This window comes from Peromyscus californicus, unplaced genomic scaffold (genome assembly GCF_007827085.1).
Source record: "Peromyscus californicus insignis strain IS unplaced genomic scaffold, ASM782708v3 Scaffold_7__1_contigs__length_154581171, whole genome shotgun sequence".
Classification (NCBI taxonomy): Eukaryota; Metazoa; Chordata; class Mammalia; order Rodentia; family Cricetidae; genus Peromyscus; species Peromyscus californicus.
The window spans coordinates 106,068,158-106,089,102 of record NW_026294595.1 but is presented as its reverse complement, the minus strand read 5'-3'; the positions used below and the strand labels follow the sequence as shown (position 1 = coordinate 106,089,102).

General features: G+C 44.6%; 2 protein-coding genes across 6 annotated transcripts in view; one reads left to right on the top strand and one right to left on the bottom strand.

Annotated features, from left to right (window-relative positions):
• Window positions 1-13,064, top strand: part of Rnf24 (ring finger protein 24) — a 46,530-nt gene extending 33,466 nt beyond the window's left edge. The window contains exons 2-6 of the mRNA XM_052726061.1: window positions 2,675-2,824; window positions 3,505-3,547; window positions 6,199-6,240; window positions 7,079-7,158; window positions 7,781-13,064. Coding sequence (XP_052582021.1) covers window positions 2,682-2,824; window positions 3,505-3,547; window positions 6,199-6,240; window positions 7,079-7,158; window positions 7,781-7,919 — 447 coding nt within the window. The 5' untranslated portion in view covers window positions 2,675-2,681 and the 3' untranslated portion in view covers window positions 7,920-13,064. The remainder of the gene's footprint in view (window positions 1-2,674; window positions 2,825-3,504; window positions 3,548-6,198; window positions 6,241-7,078; window positions 7,159-7,780) is intronic.
• A 2,477-nt stretch (window positions 13,065-15,541) lies between these two features.
• Pank2 (pantothenate kinase 2) overlaps window positions 15,542-20,945 on the bottom strand; it is a 37,478-nt gene continuing 32,074 nt past the window's right edge. For 4 of the 5 annotated variants that reach the window (XM_052726059.1, XM_052726057.1, XM_052726056.1 and 1 more), the window contains 2 exons: window positions 20,531-20,656; window positions 15,542-15,783 (listed from right to left, as the gene is read on the bottom strand). In XM_052726059.1, coding sequence (XP_052582019.1) covers window positions 15,733-15,783; window positions 20,531-20,656 — 177 coding nt within the window. In that variant the 3' untranslated portion in view covers window positions 15,542-15,732. The remainder of the gene's footprint in view (window positions 15,784-20,530; window positions 20,657-20,945) is intronic. The other variant, XM_052726055.1, reaches the window with a different exon arrangement.

The window sequence follows — 20,945 nt, the reverse complement described above, 5'->3', positions numbered from 1 at the left end:
TCATTGTGTGCCAAGGGGAATTTCTTTTCTTGTCTGGTCTGTTTTCTGTGCCTTTGCCCCAGGTTCCTTCTTTCTCTATTCCTAATCTTGTTAGATTTGATCTTTTCATAGTGTCTCAAATTTCCTGGATATTTTGTGCCAGGATTTTTTTTTTTTTTTTAGATTTAACATTTTCTTTGACCAAGGTATCCATTTCTTCTATCATGCCCTCAATGCCTCTTCTCTCTCTTATATTCTGTTGGTGAGGGTTGTCACTGTGAGATACCTGTTCATGTTCCTAAATTTTTCGTTTCCAGATTTTTCTCAGTTTGAGCTTTCTTTATTGATTTCGTATGGTGATATTTTATTTGTATTAAAATGTTATTTGTATGTTAATAAATAAAGTTGCCCGGGGGTCAGAGCTATTAGCAAGCCATAGGAAAGCGGGGCAGTGGTGGCGTATGCTTGTAATCCCAGCACTTGGTAGGCAGAGCTGGGTAAGTCTCTGTGTGTTCAGGGATACAGCCATTATTGGATACACATACATGCCTTTAATCTCAATACCAATCATGGAAAACCTGGAGGCCTATACAGACAGGCCGTGACGAGGAGGTCATGTGGTTGGGTTTACAACCAATGAGAAGGCAGAACAGGAACTCTATATAAAGACTTTAACACAGGGGTAGCTCTGGTTCGGAGAGGTAGGACCACTGCAGGAGGAAGGGTAAGGTTTTAGCTCTTAGCTCTGACCTCTTGGCTTTCTTCTTTGCATTGGTTCTGTGTTTCTTATTTAATAAGAAGGTTGGTTACATCTACAATTCCGTTTCCACTTTCAGGTCTTGAATTGTTATACTCATTTCCTTCTACTTTTTGTTTGTGTTTTCATAGATTTCTTTAAGGAATTTATTCATTTCCTCTTTAAGATCCTCTATCATATTTATAAAGGCTGTTAAAGTCCTTGGTCTGTGTCTCAACTGTGTTGCAGTTCTCAGAGCCTACTGTAGCAAGGTTGGTGGGCTGTAGTGGAGACCTATTGTCCTGGCTGTTATTGATTGTGTTTTTATGGTGGTGTCTAGGCATCTGGGTTTGTGATGATTGTAATTCTAGGTGCCAATACCTTGTCTTTGTTGGGTAGGTGTTTGTTCCTTGGTTTTTGTTTCCTCTCTGGTTCTTAGGAGAGTGTGATGTCTGTGTGCTGCCTAGTAGGAAATTCTTCTGGGATCCTGCTAGGTGTGACCACTGGAGGTTCCAAGTAAATGTGTTTCTAGGCATTGGAAGCTGCCACTTGGGAATGGGGATGGGTTTGGGGGAGTGGTTTGAAGTGGTCCACAGGAGGAAAGAAAGCAAGGTGTTCCACTAGGGTCTGCTTAGTTCCCTGGGAAGGGAGGGAGGCCACACAGGTAGTCTGCCAAAGAGCTGGGGGTGAGACTGGGGAACTGGATTTGTAGGAGACAGAGAGAGTGAAGATCAGCAGTTAGCCTACTTGCTTCTCTGGCAGGCTTGGCTTGCAGTTTCCCAGGAAATGCCTGGTGTACTTAGGGCTGGGATAAAGAGAATAGTAGGGGGAATGGCTGGAGGGGAAGATCTGTGTGATGTGCTGGAGATCAGTCAGGGGCACAAAGAGGGAAGGGAGGCCACAGCAGATGGTCTCCTAAAGAGCTGGGGTGAGACTGAGTGATTGGGTTTGGAGGAGAGGAGTGAGAGGTGAAGATCTACAGTTAGCTTACTTGCTTCCCTGGGTGGTGGGTTCCCAGAGAATTCAGTCCACTTTTTTTTATGGCTGACTACAACTCCATTGTAAGTGACAACACAATTGTTTACCTTTTCATCTCAATAGACATCTAGGCTTTTCCACTTTTGAGCAACAGTGAATAGTGACTTTGTTTTTAGAACTTTGGGATATATCACATGATAATCCTGTTTAACTTTTCATTTTGTTTTGTTTTGTTTTTGTAGACTCTCACTATGTATTGCTGGATAGCCTAGATATTCCTTGTGTAGACCAAGTTGGCCTTGAACTCACAGAAATCCACCTGCCTCTGCTTCTGAGCACAGGAATTAAAGGTGCATATTACCAAGCCCAACTCTTTTTTTTTTTTTTTTTTTTTGAGAAACTACCAAACTAACATTTGATGCTATATAATTATTTAATCCTGTCTTTCTGAGAAATATGTGGGTTATTGTTACTGTGCATGTCGTGTGCCACAGCAGGGAGTCCAAATAGGCCCCATTTGAATTCCACAAGGGTTAGGGTTAAATAATCTGAGAAGTGTTCCTTTTTTTTTTGTACTTTGAGGCTTTTGTGTTGATTAATTACTGGCATTATTTCATGAAATGCTTTATGTTATCTAATAAAATTGGTAAATATTTGGTGTGATAAAGAAGGAAGGACAAGAATACTAGTACTTTAGCTTATTTTAGTTCAGGTCAAGCATTAGAAAACTTTGCCTCTTCATGTATGAATATATAATGCTATCTTGGTTCTAAGAGAGTTTGGGAGTTTGTTTTGGGGTGTTGAGGGGTTTGGTATGTTTCGGTTTTTTCTTTTGTTTTTTTTACCGTCTTGCTATGTAGCTTTGGCTAACCTCAAACTCATAGCAATCTTCCTGCCTCCTTCTCCTAAGGGCTGGGATTACAGATATGTACTACCACGTCTGTCCACACCTAAATCTTTTCCATTCTTTCTTTTCCACAGTTCATCCATGAGCTCAGATTTCCCACATTACAACTTCAGGATGCCTAATATTGGATTCCAGAATCTGCCTCTCAACATATATATTGTGGTTTTTGGCACTGCGGTATTTGTCTTCATCCTTAGTTTACTCTTCTGTTGCTACTTGATTAGGTGAGCAATTTTTATTGTTTTCTGGTATTTCAGAATACATTAAACAGTTATTTCTACCTTGAACTTTTGATCCTTCAGCCACTGTCTCCTAAGTGCTGGGATAACAGGCTTTTGTCTTCAAACACTGGCTTCAGGAGAATTAACTTCTTAATCTTTGGCTAGGCAGACATTTCTGTAACTAGATACAAAAAGAATCCCAGTTAGGGACTGTAGATTGGAAGAAACCAAACACAAAGGAGGGTGCACCAAGCAACCCAGGCATGAGCCTGAAAGCAGACATAGCTAATCTACATTGATCAGTGATAAAAGGCCCAATAGGGCCAGTGAAGGGTGGACACTAATTGGGAGGGATCATTTCAGAAGCTTCAGGGATGCTAGGAATAACCTATATTGTGATGTGGTTATTATACAAAATCCAGCAGATGCATTTTTTAAATTTCTGAACTGTGTGCTTAATTTTTGTACTTTATTGAATGTGTCTTAAATTGGTTTTAATTAAGAATAATGAGACAAATTAACTAAGTAGACTTTCCTTAACATACAGAATTCTTACCTTCATTAGAATATCTGATGTATTGAGATCCTTGTTTCAGTGAGATTTTACTAGAACGGGTGCTATCCCATGGTTTGCAGCTGCTTTCTCTGAAATCTCAATATCCCTGCTCATTTGTGTCTTTTAGGCTAAGACATCAAGCACACAAAGAATTTTATGCCTACAAACAGGTGAGAAATTTAATTACAATTAGTTTTTATTGTGCTTTTCAATAAACTTTGAGACTGTGATTCCATAGTTTAAACTGGGATTAGCTTAACATGGGTTCCTCTTAGCTTTTCATTTGCCAGTTTGCAGCACAGAATAGATCAATTTGATTTTCTCATGTGATCTTCTTTTATTAGGATTATTTGAAGCTATAGAAAATTTAAATGATAGAATAAAATGACAGAATTGCAGCCCATATTTGCTGAAGAAAAATGTTGTCATCTGTAACCCTTCAAGTTACCACTGACTTAACAGTGCACATCCCACGGATGGGTCTTCCTCCTTCATGAACAGCACGGCAGCTGCTCAGAGCAGACCAGTGTGTTGTGTTTCTGCCCTCTTTCTCCGGCTCACCAGCCGTCACTGTGTGCTCTTCCTCAGTCACCAGCCGTCAGTCACTGTTCTCTTCCTCAGTCACCAGCCTTTCGCCCATGTTTTTTACAATCCCAGCTGGCTTTTGGTGGTAGTGGTGGCAGGTTCTGAAGTGAGCTCATTGTACACCTGTTCATGACCACTGTGTTTCTCTCCAGCACTATCATGGCAGTCTAAGACAGTTGAATGTTGTAGTTGTCTAAATGAGTGAATCTTTTTGTCTCAATTCTACCATAGTCTTGAATATCTACAAGATGTTTGCATATAAGTTAACTATAGAGTAAAATTGGCCTTTATGGTCATTTAATAGGTGAAATTGATTGGGAACTAATCAAGTGAGGTGAACAGTAAACGTGGTCCTAAGATAAATAAGATTTTTAGCACATCATTCTGTGGCGGGATGGTAGGCTTGCTTATAATTTCTGAAAACGTGATTTGCTTCAAAACCATTTTCTATTTGAATGTCAAACATTCAAAATTCAGACATTTTCACCAAATTTAACTTATCTGATTTTCCCATTTAAGATAAACATAAGGTGGGCGGTGGTAGCGCACGCCTTTAATCCCAGCACTCAGGAGGCAGAGCTAGGCGGATCTCTGAGTTTGAGGCCAGCCTGGTCTACAGAGCGAGATCCAGGAAAGGCGCAAAGCTGCACAGAGAAACCCTGTCTTGGGGGGGAAAAAGATAAACCTAAATAGCCAGGTGTAGTGGCACAGATCTTTAATCCCAGCACTCAAGAGGCAAAGGCAGGTAGATCTCTTTGAGCTTGAGGCTAGCCTGGTCTACACAGTGAATTCTAGGCTAGTCAGAGCAACAGAGACCCTGTCTCAACCAACCCCCACAAAGCCAAAAAAAAAAAGATAAACATAATTTATTCTGGGCTGGGGGACTCAGTGCTCAAAGAGCACTTGCTGCCCTTGCAGAGGACCCAGGTTTGATTCCCACACCCTCATGGCTTCTGACTAACTCCGGTTCCAGGGGATTTGATGGTCTTTTGCCCTCCATAGATACAGGCACCCACATAGTGCACAAATACACATGCCAGCAAAGAACCCATGCTCATCAAAATAAAACAATTTTACATGTGTGGGTGTTTTGCTTGCATGATTGTCTGCACCATGTGCAGGCCTGGTACCCTCAGGCCAGAAGAGGGCATGAGGGCATCAGATCCCCTGAAACTGGAGTTATAGAAGGTTGTGAGCCACCATGTGGGTGATGAGAATTGAACCTGGGTCCTCTGGAAGAATAGTCAGTGCTCTTAACTACTAATACCTCTCCAGCCCCAAAATATTTTTTTAAAAGATGAGTCTGTTTTCAGATTTTTCTTTTTTGATGGAATCCTAGCCATGTCACATTCACTTTGGCTGATGCTTGTTTGTTACCACACACCCAGGGCAAATCAAGATGAAATTTTTCTGAGGAGATGGGTGTATAATAATAAGAAAGCTTCCGAAATTAAAATTCACTTTACATTTTAATCTTTTATGAATTACTAATTCTCATCAGCCAGTGCTGCTTTACCAAATTGTGGTTATTGCTTCCACTCATTTCATCACAATCCAGATGAGCATGTGTTAATGTCTTTCCAACTCTCAAAAAGATTCAGTAGAGCTGGAGATGTAGCTCAGTTAGCAGAGGCTTACCGAGCATGCACAAGGTCCACTCCTCAGTACCACCTAAACTGGGCGTAGATACACACCTGTAACCCCAGCCATTCAGGAGGTGGAGACAAGAAGACCCGAGGTTAGAAGTCACTATTAGCTACATAGTGAGTTCAAGACCAGCTTGAGCTACACGAGACCATATCTTTAAAAAAATAAAATTAAAGTGCTTTTTAGAGCATTTATAAGAATGTTGTTAATCCCAGTACCCAGGAAGAGGCAGACAGCTCCCCATGAGTTTAAGGCTAGTCCTATCTACCTAGTGAATCTCAGACTAGTCCTGCCTGTGTAAAAAAAAAAAAGGAATGTTATTCTTTTTCAAAATGTAAAAGAGATTGTAATTTGAATGTGAGAAAAATGAGCTATATATATACATGTTTTACCTGCCTGTGTAATATACACATATAAAATATGCATATATTTCTTAGCAGAATTGAGAAATTCTTCAATCACTTCTGTGCATGTGGCAGTGGTATTGAAACCCTAGCTTAGTACATGCTAGGCAAATACTGTGACCACTGGGTAAAGGTACATGCCTACATATGTGTGTGGGCATAAGAGCATTTTTTTTATCTTACAGGTTATATTAAAAGAAAAAGTCAAAGAATTGAATTTACATGAGGTAAGTTGCTTTTAAGTATTATAATCCTTCCTTGAGCCTTGGTTTTCTAGTACACGTGGTGTGCTTGCATACCTTCCTTTCCAGAAGCTGAAAAAGATGGGCACCTTCCTCCTTCCCTCTCCCTACATCCTAGCCTCTTCTGTGATACTACCGTAAGGTACACCGTGTATTGTCACTGTGTCCAAACACCTGCCAGCACTTAGAGAGAGAGTTGATTGTGGCTCCCAGTTTGGGTATTCATTCAGCATGGTGAAGGCCTGGCAGCCAGAAAAGCTTGAGCAACTGTAGGTGCACGAGCAGCTCACACTGTGGACTCCAGTAGGAAGCAGAGAAACACACACTGATGCTCACCAGGCTTTCCTGCCCCTTCTCTTTATATTCAGTGTGGTATACACTTAAGGTGTGTCTTCCTCCTCAGTTAGACCTCTCTGGAAATACCTAGTGTATCCTAGGTGATTTCTAAAAGCCTGATAGACTGATAGGCTTTTAGACTGATTTCTAAAAGCCAGTCAGTAGTTAACCCTTACACAAAGTCTCAAGATTTTTTCAGAGGCTGTTTTTGAGATAGGTTCTTATCTGTAGCCCAGGTTGTCCTTGAATTCACAATTCTGCTTCAGCCTCCCAAGGGCTTATAGGCACAACTCAACATGCCCACTTTAAGGACTGCTTCTAATACTGTTCTGTATGCTGACTTTAACTACAGACGTAGCAGAGTGTGCGGCCTGATCCTCACTAGGAGCCTTAGGGAAGTCCTATGTCCTGTTGCTTAGCTGAACTTTAGGACCCCACACCATGTTTTGTGGTAGACACTGGCCTCACTTGTGACTTTACCTTTCAGCTCTGTGCTGTGTGTCTAGAGGACTTCAAGCCTCGAGATGAGCTGGGGATTTGCCCATGTAAGCATGCCTTCCACAGAAAGTGAGTATTGCTATGGAGTTATTTAGTGTGATTCAACTTACTGTGAGCTATGGGGCATTGCCAGCCAGGCTTGACGGCTTCACAGTTGGTCTGTAATGCAGAAAGCTGACAGCACTGCACAGGGTGGGGCACAGGCATGTGGATGTGACATTGGGAGGGACCAGGGAATGGAACGTGACTACCACTGCAGGCTCGGGCAGAGATCCAGCCCATCCTACACCTCTATAAACAGTCTCCAGCTGGAACACTCCAACAACTGTCTCCATCTCTTGACGCTGTATTTTAATCAAAACCAGTTAAGTCACAATAGTGTGGCTATACATGGTGATGTAGGGCCACCTTCCTTTCTACAGACACATTCCTATCTCCTTCAGAAAAAATGGGTTTCTTTTATTAGAATTTTTTGTTTTTCTGCTTTCCTTCATCAGCATACTTTATAGAAGACACACATGACTCACAGTGTCATGAGCTGGTTGTGGTACCTTTGTTACTTTGTGGGAGATAGAAAGCTCTGGCTTGTCAGAGGGTGATGTGGACAATAGGGCCGAGATCCCACCCCAGACTCCTCGTGTACTCTTAAGTCTGGAGCTGATGTCTTCCACCTGGCTGTCTTGTTCTGCAGGTGCCTTGTTAAGTGGCTGGAAGTCCGCAAAGTGTGTCCCCTGTGCAACATGCCAGTGCTGCAGCTGGCCCAGCTGCACAGTAAACAGGACCGTGGTCCGCCTCAAGAGCCCCTCCCCGGGGCAGAGAACATTGTATAGCCCGCTGTAAGGATCAGACTTGCTGGATACATCAGTGTGGAGCCAGGAGGAATACAACAGACTTTGCTTAGGCTGCTCTCTGCCTGGGGCACCCACTGTCACGTCCTTTGCCTCATTAAGAACTCTTGAGCCAGGCACGCTGAGACCCTAGGCATCTGGATCTTGTGACAACCAAAGCACTCTGACATCACCCTAGGCCAAGAGGAGTGGATGAGCCTGCAGGTCTGGTTTCCGGTTTCCTGAGCATCTCTTGCTGTCTCCCAGGCACCTCCACATCAACCAGAAGGGAAGATAACACAGGTCTTAGAGAACGGAACTGAGAATGGGACTTTAATGCCATACCCACCTGTGGACCTGTAAGCTGCTGTGCAGAACACCTGCATCTGTTGCCACAAACCCTCCTGGCATCCTGAGTCGTTAAACCAGCTGTTCCATCAGCTGAAGCACAACTGGCTGCTAGTGTTCGGTGAAGCAGCCTCTGCAAGGCTCTTCAGGTTCTATTCCTTTAATAAGGCCTTCTTGGAACCTGAAGACTATGGGAACAGCAGCAGCAGAACTTCTCGACACACACAGAGTTCACACTTGCTGTCAAATCTTCCGAGTTGAAGCCATTAGATACACTTGGAAAGGCCTGGTCAGGAGCCATTCCTCTTGTCTCCCTACTAGTAATCAGTAATACCCGAAGGAGCTTGACCCAGAACCTCCACTGTCTTGTGTAACCCAGGAGCCAGGGTACTGCTCACGTACCCCACAAATGCAGTATGGTTTCATTATAGCTGCTGTCCTCAGCCCCACTTGCTGAGGAGTCTCTCTGGGCCCCTCAGATGGCTCCAAAGAGGAGCTGCCTTCTCAGCAAGGCCAGTCCCTACCCACCTGGATGACCAGGACGCCGACACTCTGCTTCTCTCCTCTTCTCTTCATAAGAAAAATGTCTTGCTACATTTTTAAACATTTATCCCAAATAAGCTCCCTATAATTCTGAAGCCTGAAGCCAGTGAGCCACTTGGAGTTGTAAATAGTTTGAGCAAGCTCCTGCATGGCTGGCCTTCTATTGGTGTGTACCTCAGTTATTTGGACTTCAGATTCCTAACTGAAGGTGTTTTTATAGGAGAAATGCATGCTGCTCTTTGGCTTTTTCTGTCCAACTTTTCTAGAGATAATTGCCTCCAATAGGCCTTGTGGACACTGTAAATTAGCCGTGTAAAGCACAGAACATTCTTTTTACACAGCTTGCTCTCCCCTCCCTCGTCATAACAGTGCCACTGTAATGCCTCATCAACTGCTCTGCCCTGCTGTCCCAGTTGTGAGGAGGAAGTTTTGCAGGAAGTACAGTCTGGCATGGAGAGGATTGGGGGGGGGGGGGGCTTTGCTACTGTTCTTGGCATTTACCCAATCTTAGAATGAGAGGGGACCTGCCTCTGCCTCCAGTAGCTGAGGTCAGATGGGGAAGAAAATTCCTATTTGTCTAATAAGTGCTAAAGGAAGCCAAATGGTACACACAACCCTATAGTCCCAGTTGAGGCAGGCAAGGTCACAAATTTGAGACCAGCCTTGGCTTCATAGTGAGATCCTCTTCGCAAAAGGGGACTAGGGGGTAGTTCTTGGCAGAGTCCATTTGGAAAATTACAAATCTGGTTGGTGAGAATTGCCTGTCCCCATCTGGATTCCTATATAGAGCAAGGAAGTGAGAACCATTTTCTGAGAGCCTTAGCCTGATTAGCCCCAAGAATTCATGCCTGTGTTCCTCTTGCTTCTGTTATGTTTGTAGCACCAGAGTCAAATGCCCAAACACTGTTTACAGTGAAATGTTTTCAATGACCAATGCCAGAAGTGGGCTTCTTCTGGCCTAGTTTTGTTATAGGCTATATCCATCATTTCATATTGCATAATTGGATACAATAAGGAAATGTCCCCTTAAAGATTACTGTATGGTCAGTACTGTAAATTATTACTCACAGCTTTTACAGAATCCCGACCTTTAGCTGCAGCCTTTTCTATCCCTGTCCTTACTGCTAAAAAGCCAGCTTCACCAAAGCTCTGTATTTGTAAAGGCAAAATTGCTCCTCAGACCTCCAGACAGGTTGAGGTGCTTGGTGTGCAACCTGAATTAGCATTAGAGGAGTACTAGGGGTGCTTTGCTCTGCACCAGGACCCCCATTCTGCTGGGCCTGAATGAGGTCCTCTAACCGTATCTGCCCAGCCGCTGTCCATGTGATTGCTTCCTAAGCCATTCCTTGAGCTGCAAGCTGCAACTGTGCAAAGTATGCTTCTCATCTCCTCCTCGGCTTGGTGATCACCTCCTGCTGCAGCAGCCCAGCCATACCTCTCCCAGTCATTCTGGCCCTTGCTAGCCGCAGCAACCCAACATTTACACCTGATGTCTAGGTCCCTTCACCAGTGTTTCCTGTGCATCTGCAGTTGGCTGAGCCATACTCTGCTCAGGCCCAAACCTGCAGTGAGGCCATCATTTCCTAAGTTTCTGGTCATCTTTATGTGGATGTATGAGGATTTGGGTCTACTCTTGGACTATTTGAACTCAAGTGTCTTAAGGGCTATGGGTTAGTGGAGCATAACTCAGCCCTAGCTGGACTTCATGTGATCGTTGTTACCTGGGAGTCAGTTGAATGCAGCTGGCACTGGAAATGAAACAAAACCTACTGTAACCAGATTCCTACTTGAGTCACTAACTTATGAGAAGTTGGCATCTGTTTTGCTTTGCCAAGTGTAATTTAGTTTGGCCTATCTCTGACCATTAAGGTTCTTGTAGCATGTGCTTACCTAACCAGGAAGCAGGACAAAACAGCCAAGTAGGACAGATGGCCTCCGGGTGAGGTTTATACTGAGGAATACAGGCGCCCTCCCACCATTGCCAAATACTGTTCTTGACAAGACTTGACAAAAGATCTTTTCCATGGCTCTGTTCCAAAGCATGCTATCTGACTTCAAACAGCTGTGCTGAACACCTCCAGCACTTATTTTCTGGGAATTTGAGATGTCCATAGAGGTTCCAGGGAGGTCTATGCAGAAGGACTTGCACTAGTTTGAATTGTCCACTCACTGCTCACTTGCTTTGTGCTTTTCTTCAAGTCAGCCTCTCAGAGCCTCCTTTCCTTAGCCACCATCCAGAAATTGTAGCAAGGTTCCTAGAAGACATGCCAGTCCAGTCTGGTGGGCACAGGCATGGGGGAACCAGGAGCTGCTGATAGCACATACCTTCCTGGTGACAAACTCAAGAACTTCCTGAACTATGGGGCAGTCAATCTTTGAAACAGGTTCTATGTACTCCCAGTTGTCCTGAAACTGTAAACCAGGCTGACCTCAAAATCAGATCAGTTTCCTCTGCATCTGCTGCAGTTAAAGGTGGGACACCATGCCTAGCCTCCACATTGAATCTTGACATGGTTGCTCAGTCTTCCTTTGAGTCTTTGAATAGGTAATCCTCCACAAACTCACATACCACAGTAGTTGTCTTCCTTGCAAAACTCTATGCCATGAGCACTCAATTCATTATTTGTTCCTTTTGTCTCCTTTCAGGGGTGGGGTGTGGGGGGGTGTGCATGGTGCACACACGCACACATGTTGAGAGACTTTATACAGAAAGCCATCCCAGAAGTTAAGGAATCTATACGAGAGGTGAGCCAGAAGCGGAGGCTGTTCTTGCATTCACATTCCTTTTGTGTAGATTGCTTTACAGTTCCGTCCCTTACCCCTAATAAAACAGCACAGCTGATTTCCCTACATACTCTCTCCAGGATGACAGACTTCCCCTTAGCACCAAACAGTCTCAGGTGCCTGGACCAGCTGCCTCTCAAGCCACTCTGGTCACTTAGGAGAACATGTATCCAGGTAGAGGTCTCCTAAGTCCCCAGGGCTAAGAGTCATTACATCTAAGTGTCTGCAAATGAGACACTATAGAAGCAAATACTTCCTACAGAATAATCCCCTCAGCCAACTTTCTGATTAACAGAAATTGCTTTTTTTCTAAGTTCATTTTTGCCCTCTTCTAAGGTAAAAATTAAAGCAGCCTCCTCCAGGCAACCATAAGGGGAAAAGCAGACATGTGCCTTGCTCTTCAGCATCCACCACCCAAAGTCTTTGCCCACTCACCTGCTTCCCTGCAGCCCAAGCAGCAGCCCAGTGAATAAAGTGTGCCTGTGCTCACCCAAGATGAACCTTGAAAAGAGGAGACCTATCCTTCTGGTACTTCACACAACCTGTAGCCTGGTTAATCACCTAAGAGCACTGGCTGCTCTTCCAGAGGGTCCAGGTTCAGTTCCCAGCACCTACATGGTGGCTCACAACTTCAATTTGTAACTTCAGTTCCCGAAGATCTCTTCTGGCATTTGAGGGCACCAGGTACACACACATACATGCAAGCAAACACTCATACACATAAAAATGAATCCTTTAAAAAAAAAAATGCCTACAATGGAAGCATCACAGTATCTGACTAAATCTTAGAGATGAGGACCTGAAATGCCAGGTAAAGACTTTTTAATAAGATTAACAGGACTTGGGTACACTAATTGAGTTGAACACTTGTCAGCCTGTTTTCAAGTTCAGCTTTAGAATCCAAATTGCTGCAAAATGCTTTTATTCTAGTTAGACCAAGCAAGTATCCACATTCTTAGTTCCTTTGTTCCCGGGGTCAGGGAAAATACCCCTGCTGTTTGAAAGACACGATGTAGCTAAGAACACGGGCCCCATCAGTGTTAAGGGACTTGTGCGGTTGAAACTTCAGCACCACCCACTCCACTCCAGCCTGGCTGATGTGGAGAAGCAGAGCATCTTCCTGGTGATGGCCTGGAACTGGTGCCTCTGGGTCTTTTGACAAGTCATGACCAGGAAAGTGGGAGAGTGGCACTTTAGTCTTGTAGTTTAGCCCTTTGGGGCTTATTTACTAGATGTAACTCCCTCAAAAAAGGTTTATGAAATGCTGAACCTCAGGTTTCATAGACTGTTTGTACACTAAGAATTCTGCAGCAGAATATTTTTAAACATTGGTTTTTTGTAAGCTATATTTTTGTATATTTAATTGCTATTTTAAAACTTTAATGCATTTTTTGCTAATCACTTGTTTAAAAATAAAACATGCATGTATGTAATTGACCCAAACACTGTAAATAAAGGGCAGATTTTGAAATACTTTGTATTATGTGCTTGTCAACTTATGCACTGGTAGGCATGAAACTGATAGACTGAACAACCTCTGACCTGTCCTCTGGTGTGAGATAAGGTGGGGCACACTGATGGGGGGAACTGCATCAGGCCTTGACAGCAAGAAGCCAGATCACACCATCTACCTACTGTAACGACCAGAACTTGGGGTGGTTTGATGTATAGCTTTGTCCTTTGACAGTCCGCAACACTTCTAGAACTTGCCCCAACCTTAACCCTCAAAGTCCTGCAAAGTGGCTGTTTCCTCCCTTAACACTCACAAGGCAGTGAGCAGCTCCCTGCTGCTCAGCTTCAGCCCATGCCTTTACCAAGGCCACATATAATCCTGGACCTACTTCTAGGCAACCCTGTAACCCTTCTATCCCTCCTATCAAGTGCCTGTTTAGCACCTTGCTCTCTGATTCCCAGGTCTCCTTACCCCAGGTTGTTTTCCCTGCAGCCTGCTCCTTCACTGCCCATTTCCACATTTTCTCATGCTCTGGGGGTTCACTGACTCCTCACTTTCCTACCTATATTCACATCCTCTGCTTTGTCTCTAATTCAAATGTCCTCTCTTGCTTTGGGGGTTCTCAAAACCAGGCACTCTGAAATCAAACCTAGTTGCCCTCAGCACCTCCTGTCTCTTACCTCCTACATCCAGCCCCTGGGGCCCACAAAGCATTTCCTCTTCACACAGGCCATCCTTCTCCCATCTTTCTCTGTGTTCCGTGGTCACAAACCCTCCTTTCTACCTGATTGGGAGGGGTGAGATGGAACTTTTGGCCACCAAAGGAACTACAGGACTAGACAGATGAGAGAAAAGATGCTTCCAACAGCCACTGGGTGCAGCTGACAGGTCAGAGGTGGCCCTGAGATGCAATGTGTACATTTCTGCAGACGATGCTGGGACCAACAGGAGGACAGCTTAGAGACCCAGTTGAGCTTGAGAGTGGAACTGTCAGAGTAAGTCAATCAGGAGACGGCTGCCAGGGAAGCAGGTTAGAACTAGCTAAGATGAGGCCCTCAAACACCTTCTGTATTTACAGTGGAGCTGTACTAGTGGTGCACACTTATAATCCCAGCACTTCAGATTTGGAAGCAACTGGATCAAATCAGCAATTCAAAGCCAGCCTCAGCTATAATGCACTATTGCAAGCTTGAGGTTACCTTGGACTACAGGAGACACTGTCTCAAAAAATAAAAGAACCCTTCCATGGAACGACACTGGGCTGAACATGAGGGAAGAAGAAACAGATGAGTAGTGAGGGGTGCAGAACAGAACAGTCCCATTCATCCCCTTGCTTGTGACCTTGGCTTGCTCTTCAATGTAAGAAGACAGAAGTAACGAATACAAAGTACTGGCCACAACTGTCAAATAGCCAAGGTGTAGACAACACAGCTCAGGTGCTTCGTAAGCCAGCCCAGTCCCTGGGCAGTGGTAACTTCACAGGAGTCACCCAAGGGGGTGGTAGGGTAAACTAGGACCCTGCACAAATGGAGAAACTTCCTGGCACTAATGGTAGGTGGAGAGTCCGTTTTGAGGAGTCTCAGCCATCCCTGCAACAGCCCAATGGCACAAGAAGTCCAATGGGCCAAAGCACATGTTAAAAGGCAGATGTCCCTGTGGGAATTGGGAACCATCAAGGAGACGAGCCAGCTCCCATGGCCCAAACCAACAAGAGCCTTCTGTTGCCCTAAAGCTGGCATCAGAACCCACAGCTGAATGGCAGACACATATTCCTAGCCAGAGTTTAAGGTCTCCATTCCAGCTGCAAGGCTACTGTGGACAGCCCCTTCCTTGCCTTCAGCTTCAATGCAGCTCTTAGTGTACACAATATGAAAGCAGGGAGAGCTTCTTAAATTTTGCACAGAAGAAAGGTCCAGCCCCTATCAAGAGTGACTCCCGGCCCGGCCATCTCAGCAATCTTCTGAGTCAACTCCCCACAAGTACCCCACATGCCAGCATGCTGAAGACCATAAGTCATTCGGTAAACATTGTTCCTCCTCTGCCACTCAGTATGAAAGGACTGGCACTTCTTACCACTTCCATCAGGTGCCTAATCACCTACCCAAGGGAATTCCACCAGAAGTCTTGTCTTTCCACACAGACCTAAGGGTAACAGTGTAAAGGATAGGAAGTGCCCTTCCAAAATTCCTGTTGAGCATGAGGTGCAGAACAAACCTGCCAAGTTTGCAGAACCTTGAAATAAACCATCTTCAGTATGCTAACACCTCCAAGCGGCATACTGACGAAACTGGTTAGATTCTAGCACACATTTCAGCAGGACAAACAGTCAGCTGCTGGCAGAAATACAGACAACTCTCCTTTGCATACCCAGTGGGTGATGCTGAGAGTTCAAAGCACCTTGGAGTTAATAGTGCTACCCCGAAGAACAACAGCTTATAAACAGCAACTCTTCATACTGTCTAGACAGGGAAAAAGAAAAAAATTGCTTACTGGTTGCTAGGTTAGACAGAATTTTAAGAATTTATCTTGATGACTTAGAAAAATACATTTGTTTCTTGCTCTGATTTGGGTAGTACACGATCATAAAACATAAGTCTCTTAAAAAAAAAAAAAAAAAAAAAAAAAAAAAAAAAACTGAAGTCCACAGATGGCCCTGTGGTAAGTTTCAGGAAGTCCTCTGGGTAACAGTCAGGGTATCTTCAACAGCTCAAGGAGTGCACCAACAGCTCCAAAATAACCCTGAAAAAAATGATACACCACAAGTCAGATCATTTTTAAAGTAATTTCTAAATATGTATGGGAAGTGTGCATGTGAGTACAGGTGCACGGAAACCAGAGGCGTCAGATCCCCTGGAGCTGGAGTTAGTTAGACAGTTGTGAGCCACCCACCATTGGTGCAGAGAATGAAATTTAGGTCCTCTGCAAGAGCAGTGTGTACTGTCAGCCCCTGAGCCATCCCTCCAACCGCATGAGGTCATTTTTAACTCCCACAAGTATAATTACTATATTAAGTAAAGCTAGCATGTCCCTTTGACACCTGACCCATTTGGTTCCTGAGCACAGGGCACATCCAGTCTAGAGAACCCTAAGGAACGCCCTTTCAGGGAGGGCTGGATATTGGAAATGCCCAACAAGAAGAGTGGGCACTAGGGCAGCTGAGGGAAGCAAGGCTCAGATCTGGCAAGGATTTTGTTCTGGTTAGTTTTTGGGGGTTTTGTTTTGTTTTTTGTCAACTTGACACAAGCTAGAGTCATCTGAGAAGAGGAACCTCAACTGAGAAAATGCCTCCAGTTAGGCTAGCCTGTAGGCAAGTCTATCTGGCATTTTCTTGATTAGTGATTGGTGTGGGAGGGCCCGCCCACTGTGGGCAGTGCTGTCCCTGGGTGGGCTGGTGGTCCTGGGTTCCATAGAAAGCAGGCTGAGCAAGCATGAGGAGCGAGCCAGTAAGCAGCATCCTCCATGGCCTCTGCATCAGCTCCTATCTCCAAGTTCCTGCCCAGTTTGAGTTCCTGCCTTGACTTCCCTCGAGGGATTGTTACCAGGGAAATGTAAGCCAAATAAACCTTTCCTTCCCAAGCTGCTTTTGGTCATGGTGTTTTTCACAGCAATAAAACCCTAACAAGACAGATGGTGGCTGTCCTGTCCTGGGGCAAAGGCTTGTCCATTTCCAACAGCCAAAGACTGAAGGAGAGAAGAGACACTTAGCTTAATCCCAGAGGCTGAAAGCCTGAATGGTCTGAAAGGGAGGGAGAAGTGGAAAGAGTCCAAATCTACCTGGACAGGAGGGGATAAGGGTGGAAGGTGAGTTCAATAACCTGGTCTGCAGAGTTCCAGACCAGCCCTGCTACTTAGTGAGACCAAGTTCAAAAAATAAAAAATTAAAAAAAAAAAAAAGGTACATGCCCTACTGTCTCCAGCAGTAAGGAGTGGGCTCAGACAGGAACCTGAAACCAAACCAAAAAACAAAGGACAAACAATATTAAATGAGACAAAACACTCAACAACAGAAAGCGAATGGCAGCAGGAATGGGAAGAATCACACCAAGGACAGACCGCATCAGTCTCCAAGCAGGAGGTCAGAAATTAAAGTGTTGTCAGAACAAACAACTGGATTGGGCTGTGGCTCTGTGGCAGGCCATCAGGCCAGAACATAAGGTCAGGGTTAAATCCCCAAAACAACAACAAAAACGGAAAGAGAAACAGGAAAATCCTCAAGTCCTGGTGGTGGATTCTAAAGAACACACTAAATATTATACCTAAAAAGGTCCCTGTCTCTCTATTTCTCAGTTTTTAAAAAAGGAGGAAGGCAACAAACTGTAGGAGTCACTTAACCAAGTGGGGACAGACTCAGCAACGGTCAGGAACCCATCACTCCAAACCCAAGGGTACTCAGTGCTAAGTGATGCAGCTTCTAAGTAAGTAGTTCCCTGTGTCTGAGATTTATTTTATAATGAAAGAACAAAGTAACAAATGAAAGAAAGACAAACAACACAACCAAGTTCTATGATGCTGAGTTCCACGGAAAACACAGGACCTACTACTGAGTAAAGAAAAAGGTCCTGGAACTCACTGTGTAGACCAGGCTGGCCTTGAACTCACAGAGATCCATCTGGCTCTGCTTTAATCCTGATGCTGGGATTAAAGGCATGCACCACCACTGCCCAGCTTGCAGAGTGCTAGAGGTCTCCAGAAATCCACAGATACCTCCACTATAGACTACTGGCAATGGTCGAGAGAGTGCCTGAGCTGACCTACTCTGGTGATTGGATGGCCGAACACCCTGTCACGATAGATTGCTCATCTAGTGTCTGATAGAAGTGGATACAGAGATCCACGGCCGAGTCCCAGGTGGAGCTCCAGGAGTCCAACCGGCGAGAGAGAGGATTATATGAGCAAGAGATATTGAGACCATGATTGGAAAAAGCACAGGGACAAATAGCCAAACTAGTAGAAACACATGAACTGTGGACCAATAGCTAAGGAGCCCCCATGGAACTGGACCAGGCCCTCTGGATAAGTGAGACAGTCGATTAGCTTGAACTGTTTGGGAGGCCCCCAGGCAGTGGGACCGGGACCTGTCCTTGGTGCATGAGCTGGCTTTTTGGAACCTAGGGCCTATGCTGGGACACTTTGCTCAGCCTTGGTGCAGGGAGGAGGGGACTAGACCTGCCTCGACTGAATCTACCAGGCTGGGCTGACACCCCAGGGGAGACCTTGCCTTGGAGGAGGTGGGAACGGGGGTGGATTGTGGGGGAAGGCTGGGGGGTGGGAGGAGGGAGGACAGGGGAATCTGTGACTGATATGTAAAATTAAATTAATTATAAAATAAAAATATTTTTTAAAAAGAAAGAATAAAAAAGAAAAAGGTCACAGTAGGCTATTTAGCACTTTGGAAATTATTAAGAAAGGGGAGGCTTGAGAAGAAAGCACACCACACCTCCACAACTGCTGAAGCAACCACTTTGTCATGTCATGAGAGGGCACACAAGTGTCCCAGGACCCAGAGGGGCTGAAATCATGAAGGACAGGCATCAACATGCAAGTCAGAAGCCCGACCGACTGTAAGCAAAGATGCCAAGAACAAACGGCCCAAGTTGGGGGAAGGGACAATGAGCAGGCAGCGAGAACAGCAGAACAGAATCCCGTGAAGGTGTGGCTACAGGCTGAGTCCCTTATCCAAAGTGCTAGGGACCAGACACGGTTCTGGTTGGGAATCTTCCAGACTTTAAAGTAGCTGCATAGACTTACTTTTGTACCACATCTAATCAAAAAACCCTCAAAGTTTCAAATTTGCTGCCCAGAGATTGTTTAGCCCGGATGGGATATTATCCTATGAAACTAATTTCCATGTTTTACCTAGCAAAAGGTTCAATCTTTTGGTAGAAATTGTGCAAGAGATAAATGACACTAAGATAAAACAAACTTTTTTTCTGAGACAGGGTTTTTCTGTGTAACAGCTCTAGCTGTCCTGGAACTCACTATGGCGACATAGTCTCAAAGTGTAGACTAGGTTGCCCTTGAACTTGTAATGATTCCTGCCTCCTTTCCTGAGTGCTGGGATTACAGTCATGTGCTACTGTGCTCAGCATTTTTAATTCATAAGGTTATTATATTAGTAAATTGGTACTAATTGTTGTTAAGTTTCTTACAGTTTATAATCCTTCCCATATTTCTATTTCTATGACACTTGACCTTTTTTTTTTTTTTTTTTTTTTTGGTTTTTTGAGACAGGGTTTCTCTGCAGTTTTGCGCCTTTCCTGGAACTCACTTTGTAGACCAGGCTGGCCTCGAACTCACAGAGATCCTCCTGCCTCTGCCTCCCAAGTGCTGGGATTAAAGGCGTGTGCCACCACCGCCCGGCTGATACTTGACCTATTTTATTTTGCTTTATATTAGAATAAAAATTGTTAGCTGGGCAGTGGTAGCATACCTTTAATCCCAGCACTTGGGAGGCAGAGGCAGGCGGATTTCTGTAAGCAAGTTTTAAAATAACTTTAAAGAGCCTTTATCAAGTAATAAAACATTTAAATATGCACATATTAAAATCTCACTAATGTTTGGGGTCACATTATTATCTAAGCTCCAACAACACATGAACTAAAACAACTACCCACCCACCAAAGGGAAGGAAGAGAAACACCCGTCCAGGGCTGCTGTCCAACTGTCCCCAAAAAGGGAAGAAGAGGGAGAGAGGCACTTCCCAAGACTGGAGTTCATGCTGAGCACCCCAACTCCTTTCCATCCTGGTTTCTAGCCGTGTGCGTGTGTCATGTTGTGGTTCTGTTTTCAAGACAGAGTTTCTCTGCATAGCCCTGGCTGTCCTGGAACTCTGTAGACCAGGCAGGTCTTGAACTCAAGAGATTCACCTGCTCTGCCTCCCAAGAGTACTGGAATTAAAGGTGTGTGCCACCACGGCCTGGCCAGTGTTACATTCTCATTGTAGTGTGGTTCCAGGGTGGAATGCTTTTATTATCATCTATTCACTTCTAGAATATACATACATATGTAAATGATACTTGACCAGATGGCTTGTTTCGAGCATCAGTGATAGCGGGCAATGTCCATCGGTACTCCTTCCTCTGGCCTAAGGGTACAGCCGAATGACAGAACCCTTGCCTACATATGCACAGCCCTGCGTCCGACCTGACACCACCAAAAAAAAACCCATTTCTTTAAAACCACTTAAACTGCTCATGCCCGTAATCTCAGCACTGGGAGGCAGAGGTTAGGGAGACTGTAAAAGTTCAAACCAGCCTGATTTGTATAGCAAGTTCCAGGACATCCATGGCTACATAGGAAGGCCCTGTTTCAAACAACAACAAAAAATTGCTTAAACTTAAACTAGCTGAACACCTCCCTTATTACATTTGGTAAGAAATAGTTTTCAGAAACAACAGTAAAAGCCCAGACCACTGCACAGTTAGAACACTGCAGCCCAGGTCAGTCCTTGTACTGATGTGACAGTCCCGGGAAACAAGTCACTCACCTCATGCTCTGAAAACAGTGCTTTCAGCTGCCCCTTAGACCAGTAATCCAGAGCATATGCCAGAAGCCGCATGGCGATTGTGTTGACTCTCAGGAAATTGCCGACAAACACGACCTGGTTAATGTTCTGAGCACAGAAAAGTGGCAGTGAGTTCACGCTCTGACTTATCTTCTCTCATAAAGCTCCACCCAGCAGCATCACATAGTTCTCAGAGCAACCTGACTGGATCCAATTCAACCCAACTGGTTCCTATCTAATGAGATTTGATATTCAGACAATTCTGGGCCCACTCCAAGCTTGCCCCACCGAAAGATTATGAAAAAGACCATGTTAAATGTGATAAACAAGGAAAATGTAACCGTAAGCTAAAGAAAATGAATAGAAGCCGATGACTGATTCTGTCCACCCGATTAGA